Source organism: Stomoxys calcitrans, chromosome 3, assembly GCF_963082655.1.
Source record: "Stomoxys calcitrans chromosome 3, idStoCalc2.1, whole genome shotgun sequence".
Taxonomy (NCBI): Eukaryota; Metazoa; Arthropoda; class Insecta; order Diptera; family Muscidae; genus Stomoxys; species Stomoxys calcitrans.
This window is the reverse complement of record NC_081554.1, coordinates 38,900,134-38,907,296: the sequence shown is the minus strand read 5'-3', so window position 1 is coordinate 38,907,296 and position 7,163 is coordinate 38,900,134. Positions and strand designations below refer to the sequence as shown.

The following is a 7,163-nucleotide window of genomic DNA, read 5'->3' as shown; positions in this document are numbered from 1 at the left end:
AGAATAATACTGGCAAACAGATGCTACTTAGGACTAAGTAAGCAGTTTAGAAACAAGGCCACCTCTCGACAGACGAAGATTACACTATACAAGACACTGATACTACCCGTGTTGTTATATGGTTCTGAGGCATGGGTGTTTGTGAAAGCAGATGAAGCAGTGCTGGGAGTGTTTGAGAGAAAGATTCTTCATAAAATATATAGACCAGTTTGCGTTAATGGAGAATATAGGAGACGTATGAACCACGAGCTGTATGAGCTCTATGACGACGTTAGCATTGTTAGACGCATCAAAAGATTTTAGAATGAGCGCAGAAGATCGAGGCGCTTGGATCGTTATTCTACATTTGGCTATTGGAACAAATGTTCATAGCCCGTTTAAGTAGAAAGTACTCTAATTGCACTTATCCGAACTACGCTTAACTGAAAATTACGGATAAGACTGAAAATTACGGATAAGTGAAAACAAATTTGTGTTTCACTTATCCGGTTTCCACTGTAATTAAAAATGTTTAGAATGAGCGCAGAAGATCGAGGCGCTTGGATTGCTATTCTACATTTGGCTAGTGGAACAAATGTTCTGTCATAACCAATTAAAGTAAAAAGTACTCTAATTGCACTTATCCGAACTACGCTAAACTGAAAATTACGAATAAGTGAAACCAATTTGGTGTATTTTTAGTGTTTCACTTATACGATTTCCACTGTAATTAAAGATTTTAGAATGATTAGAATGAGATTTTAGAAGATCAATGCGCTTGAAATGCTATTCTTCATTTGGCTAGTTAAACAAATGTTCTGTAATAGCCAGTTAAAGTAGAAAGTACTCTAATTGCACTTATCCGAACTATTCTAAACTGAAAATTACGGATAAGTGAAAAAAAATTTGTGTTTAGAGTGAGAGAAAGAGATAGAGATAGAGGAACGCTATTTTACGTTCGCCTAGTGGAACAAATGTTCTGTCATAGCCTATTAAAATAAAAAGTACTCTAATTGCACTTATCCGAACTACGCTAAAATGAAAATTACGGATAAGTGAAAACAAATTTGTGTTTCACCTATCCGGTTTCGACTGTAAAAGCGTGCTAAGTTCGGCCGGGCCGAATCTTATATACCCTCCACCATGGATCGCATTCGTCGAGTTCTTTCCCGGTATCTCTTTTTAGATAAACAAAGGATAAAAGACAAGAATTAAGTTGCTAATTTAATTAAATGTTGAAGAGCACAGTAGAAGAATATGTGTAAAATGTCAGCCAAATCGAATAAGAATTGGGTTTTTTAGGGGCTCACGAAGTAAAATAGGGAGATCGGTTTATAGGGGAGCCGTATCTGGCTAAAGAACCGATTCAGACCATATTTGACACGTATGTTGGAGGTCATGGAAGAAGCCGTTGTACAGCCAAATCGGATAATAATTAGGCCTTCTTGGCGCTCAAAAAGTCAAAATCCCAGATCGGTTTATATGGCAGCTATATCAGGTTATAGACCGATTTGAACCATATTTGGCACAGTGGGTCAAGAAGTCCTCTAGTGGGTAAATAAGTCCACATTCAAGATCGGTTTATATGGCGGCTATATCAGATTATGGACCGATTTAAAACATATTTGTCACAGTTGTTGGAAGTCATAACAAAACAACTCCTGCATAATTTCAGCCAAATCGGATAGGAATTGCGCCCTACAAAGGCTCAAGAAGTCAAAATTCCAGATCGGTTTATATGACATCTATATCAGGTTATGAACTGATTTGAACCACACCCAACACTGTTGTTGGAAATTATAACAAAACACCTCATGCAAAATTTCAGCCAAATCGGATAGGAATTGCGCCCTCTAGAGGCTGCAAAAGTCAAGATCTCAGATCGGTTTATAGGGCAGCTATATCAGATCATGGACCGATTTAAACCATATTTGGCACAGTTGTTGGAAGTCATATCAAAACACCTCATGCAAAATTTCAGCCAAATCGGATAGGAATTGGGCCCTGTAGAGGCTGAAGAAGTCAAGACCCCAGATCGGTTTTTATGACAGCTATATCAGGTTATGGACCGATTTAAACCATACTCAACACAGTTATTGAAAATCATATCAAAACACCTCATGCAAAATTTCAGCCAAATCGGATAAGAATTGCGCCCTCTAGTGGGTAAAGAAGTCCAGATTCATGATCGGGTTGTATGACAGCTATATCAGGTTATGAACCGATTGGAACCATATCCAACACAGTTGTAGGTAGTCATAACAAAACAACTCGTACATAATTTCAACCACATCGGATACGATTTGCGCCCTCTAGAGGCTCAACAAGTCAAAATCCCAGATCGTTTTATATGGCAGCTATATCAGGTTATGAACCGATTTGAACCATACTCAACGCAGTTGTTGGAAATCGTAACAAAACACCTCGTGCAAAATATTAGCCAAATCGGATAGGAATTGCGCCGTCTAATGGGTGAAGAAGTCCAGATTCAAGATCGGTTTATATGGCAGCTATATCAGGTTATTGACCGATTTAAACCATACTTGGTATCGTTGGAAGTCATAGCGAAACATGTCATGTATAATTTCCGCCAAATCGGATAAGAATTGCGTGCTCTAGTGGCTCAAGAAGTCAAGATTCAAGATCGGTTTATATGGCAGCTATATCAAAACATGGACCGATATAGCCCATTTACAGTCCCAGTCGACCTACACTAATAAGAAATATTTGTGCAAAATTTCAAGCGGATAGCTTTACTCCTTCGAAAGTTAGCGTGCTTTCGACAGACAGACGAACGGGCGAACAGACGGACGGACGGACAAACGGACGGACGGACAGACGGACGGGCGAACAGACGGATAGACGGACGGACGGACGGACGGACAAACGGACAGACGGATGGACGGACAGACTGACAGACAGAAGGACAGACGGACGGACGGACAAACAGCTGGACGGACGGACAGACAGACTGACGGACATGGCTAGATCGACTTAAAACGTCATGACGTTCAATATACACTTTATGAGGTCTTAGACGTATATTTCGAGGAGTTACAAACAGATTTCCGAAATTAGTATACCCCCATCCTTTTATTGCAAGTAATTAAATCTGTTTAAAATAAAAATGGATAAATTCGAATAAATTCATTTGTTTTTTTAATTTGAAAAAAAAATATAATTAATTCCATAACTCGAAGTTCCCATAAACCAAAGTTTTTTCGGCATAATGCTATTTCGACTTATGGAAGTTCGACTGTATTTCCATTTCGTTAAAATTAAACATTTTAATAAAGTTTATCTTAATATGTCCCTGAACTCTACGGTAAGCACCAAAGTTTGTTTTAATCACCCAATAAACTTGAGAGCATTTGCTAACTTCTTTTGTAAGGTAGCGAAAGATCGACGTTGAGGAGTTTGTTCAATATTTAGTGTACGACGGATGGCTTGTAATATGGGAAATCCCTCAGTGCCACGGCATATGCTTTTAAAATCATCCCGATTTATATCGAAAACAGCCACACCACCCAAAGACTTGTCATTAACGTACTTTGCTTTCCTCGCAGCAAATTGTGGATCATCGAAGCTTATCCAGTAACCCCGAGTGCCGTTCTTGTTGGCAGGTCGAAATGCGTAGTTGCCATATTCGTCGGTGATTTGGCTCAGAGAAACTCCATGACGCTGCTGAGGTGGTAAATGAAAGCAAATGTTGGTCCAACTTATGGAGCCATTCTTAAGAAAATGTTTGCCAAAGCCCACATTGGCAAGTGTATGCTCGACAATGGGCTCGCCAGATAGACCGGATTCCAAAGTCATGTTCCAAGCCCGGCCATAAGTGGCTACACCCAAATTCAGTTGACTAGCAGGACAGCCATTGTTAAGCCAATGACTGACTTGGAAGTCAACGTTGGCATAAGGCAAACGATGTTGTTTTCTATTCATAAACAATGGAGCAGAGTAATCTGCCTCCGAGGGATTACGCTCCGGCGTATTGAAGTCAAAGGCAAAAAGATTGATAAATTCGAAACTATGCTGAATTTTGGGCACATCGAAATACACTGCAAAAAAAATGATGTTTGAAAAAAATTTATGCCATAAAAAATTCTATCAGCTTACAGCTGGAGTTGACATTGGGCAATACTGTCATTACCAGGGACAGTTTTGCCTTATCGAAAGCCTCTTTCATTTCATTTACAAGACTCGTGTATTTCTCCTTGTATTTGTCCATTTTCTTATCGCTCCAAATCTTTGCCAGATCTTTGAAAAACATGGCCACACTGGTTTCTTCGCTGGGCTTATTCCGGGGCAGGGGAAAGGCCAAGTCCAGGCCATCGAAACCCAGACGTTTTACCTCTTCCACACAATTTTGAATGAATTTGAGTTGTTGGCTCCTATTACTTGCCAGCAGTGCAATGTAGGGCTCATGGCCATCTTTATCTCCACCCAAGGTCAGGTAGAGCTTTAAATGCGGATATTGTAGTCGAATATCATTTGTAGTGATGGGTGCTTTGGATAGGCGCAAGGCAAAGGATTGCGGTTGCAAGAATGCTGAATCATATGCCAAGTGAGTGCATAGAGAGGCAGCTCTATTCAGATGGGCCATGGTGAACTTGGCATATCCTGCTCAACAAAAATGCATAGATTTTTAACAATTAAATAAATAAAAAGTCGGTTTTTTATTACCATTTGCCAATAAACTGTCAGCATTAAAATAGCAAACAAGCCTTTTACTGTTGGCGTTTTGACTAGCAGTGCTTTCTAGAAAACTTAGCATAAAGCTCAGCCAGACAATCGATTTTATTAACGACATTTCCCTTATTATTGTTGTTCGCTGATGAGCGTTTAAATTACAACTGTTGCAGAAGAACGCAAATATCACACACAGTTTATTACGCCGGATTCTGCCATTCATAATTCTTGAAATTCTTTCAGAGAATTGTTTATTTTTATTTGTATGAAACACAATGACATCTTAGTCACTCGCTCATGCCTCAATGTTTTGGTGCATTTATAAAAATATGCTAAAACGAATGAGTCTTATCAGAAGCTTTTACGGTGTTTCTTTTCATACCCTCCACCATATGATGGAAGTAGACTAATTCCGTCATTCTGTTTGTAACTCCTCGAAATATTCGTGTATTATTGATCGTCCAGACATTTTATGTCGATCTAGCCACGTTTGTCCGTCCGTCTGTCCGTCCGTCTGCCTGTCGAAAAAACGCTAACTTTCGAAGGAGTAAAGCTAGCCGCTTGAAATTTTGCACAAATACTTTTTATAAGTGTAGGTCGGTTGGGATTGTAAATGGACCAAATCGGTCCATGTTTTGGTATAGCTGCCATATAAACCGATCTCGGGTCTTGACTTCTTGAGACTTTAGAGGGCGCAATTCTCGTCCGATTTAACTGAAATATTGCATGACGGTTTTCGTTATGACTTTCAACAACTGTGCAAAGTATGGTTCAAATCGGTCCATAACCTGATATAGCTGTCGTATAAACCGATCTCGGGTCTTGACTTTTTGAGCCTCTAGAGGGCGTAATTCTCGTTCGATTTAACTGAAATTTTGCATGAGGTGTTTTATGATAACTTCGAACAATTGTACTGAGTATCGTTTAAATTGGTCCATAACTTGATATAGCTGTCATATAAACCGATCTTGGGTCCTGACTTCTTGAGCCTCTACAGGGCGCAATTCTCATCCGATTTGGCTGAAATTTTTCCTGAAGTGTTTTGTTAGGATTTCCAATAACTGTGCTAAGAATAAATGAAGTCGGTCCATAATCTGATATAGCTGTCATATAAACCGATCTGGGGTCTTGATTTCTTGAGCCTCTAGAGGGCGCAATTTTCATCCGATTTAGCTGAAATTTTGCATGAGGTGTTTTGTTATGATATCCAACAACTTTGCCAAGTATGGTTCAAATCGACCCATAACCTGATATAGCTGCTATATAAACCGATCTGGGGTCTTGACTTCTTGAGCCTCTAGAGGGCGCCATTCTAGCCCGATTTGGCTGAAATTCAGCACGAGGTGTTTTGTTATGATTTCCAACAACTGTGCTGAGTACGGGAGAAATCGATGCATAACCTGATATAGCTGTCATATAAACCGATCAGGGGTCTTGACTTCTTGAGCCTCTAGAGGGCGCAATTCTTATCCGATTTGGCTAAAATCTTGCATGAGGTGTTTTGTTAGGACTTCCAACAACTGTGCTAAGAATAATTGAAATCGGTCCATAACCTGATGTAGCTGCCATATAAACCGATCTTGGGTCTTGACTTCTTGAGCCACTAGAGGGCGCAGTTCTTATCCGATTTGGCTGAAACTTTTCCTGATGTGTTTCGTCATGACTTCCAACAACTGTGCCAAGTATGGTTTCAGTCCATCCATAACCTGATATAGCTGTCAAGTAAACCGATCTTGGGTCTTGACTTCGTGAGCCTCTAGAGGGCGCAATTATTCTCCGATTTAGGTGAAATTTTGCATGAGGTGTTTTGTTATGATATCCAACAACTTTGCCAAGTATGGTTTAAATCGGTCCATAACCTGATATTGCTGTCATATAAACCGATCTTGGGTCTTGACTTCTTGAGCCATTAGAGGGCGAAATTATTATCCGATTTAGCTGAAATTTTGCATGGTGTGTTTCTTTGTGATTTTAAACAACTATGCCGAGTATGGTTCCAATCGATTCATAACCTGATATAGCTGTCATATAAAGCGATCAAGGGTCTTGACCTCTTGAGCTTCTAGAGGGCGCAATTCTTATCCCATTTGGCTGAAATTTTGCATGGTGTGTTTCTTTGTGATTTTAAACAACTATGCCGAGTATGGTTCCAATCGATTCATAACCTGATATAGCTGCCATATAAACCGATCTTGAATCTTGACTTCTTGGCCCATTAGAGGACGCAATTCTAGCCCGATTTGGCTGAAATTCAGCATGAGGTGTTTTGTTATGACTTTCAACAACTGTGCTAAGAAAAGTTCAAATCGGTCCATAAACTGATATAGCTGCCATATAAACCTATATGGGATCTAGATTTCTTAAGCCTCTAAAGGGTACAAGTATTAACCGATTTGGCTGAAATTTTGTACAACGGCTTCTCCCATGACCTTCAACATACGTGTCAAATATGGTATGAATTGCTTTATCGCCTAATACAGCACCTCTATAAAACG

At 39.7% G+C, this 7,163-nt stretch overlaps 1 protein-coding gene across 1 annotated transcript; it reads right to left on the bottom strand.

Moving 5' to 3' along the window:
* Positions 1–3,157: 3,157 nt before the first annotated feature.
* Positions 3,158–4,846, bottom strand: LOC106081659 (chitinase-like protein Idgf1). The gene is made up of 3 exons (XM_013243787.2): positions 4,663–4,846; positions 4,096–4,599; positions 3,158–4,037 (listed from the first exon to the last, which is right to left on the bottom strand). The coding sequence occupies exons 1-3, from the start codon at positions 4,787–4,789 to the stop codon at positions 3,328–3,330; spliced, it is 1,341 nt and encodes a 446-aa protein (XP_013099241.2). The 5' UTR covers positions 4,790–4,846; the 3' UTR covers positions 3,158–3,327.
* Positions 4,847–7,163: the final 2,317 nt, after the last annotated feature.

Excerpts from the sequence above, each read along its gene's own strand:
- LOC106081659 (XM_013243787.2), bottom strand. The coding sequence starts at position 4,789 with ATGTCGTTAATAAAATCGATTGTCTGGCTGAGCTTTATGCTAAGTTTT. Across the intron at positions 4,600-4,662 it reads TGACAGTTTATTGGCAAATG|GATATGCCAAGTTCACCATG; the intron begins GTAATAAAAAAC and ends TTTGTTGAGCAG. Across the intron at positions 4,038-4,095 it reads GCCCAATGTCAACTCCAGCT|TGTATTTCGATGTGCCCAAA; the intron begins GTAAGCTGATAG and ends TTTTTTTTGCAG.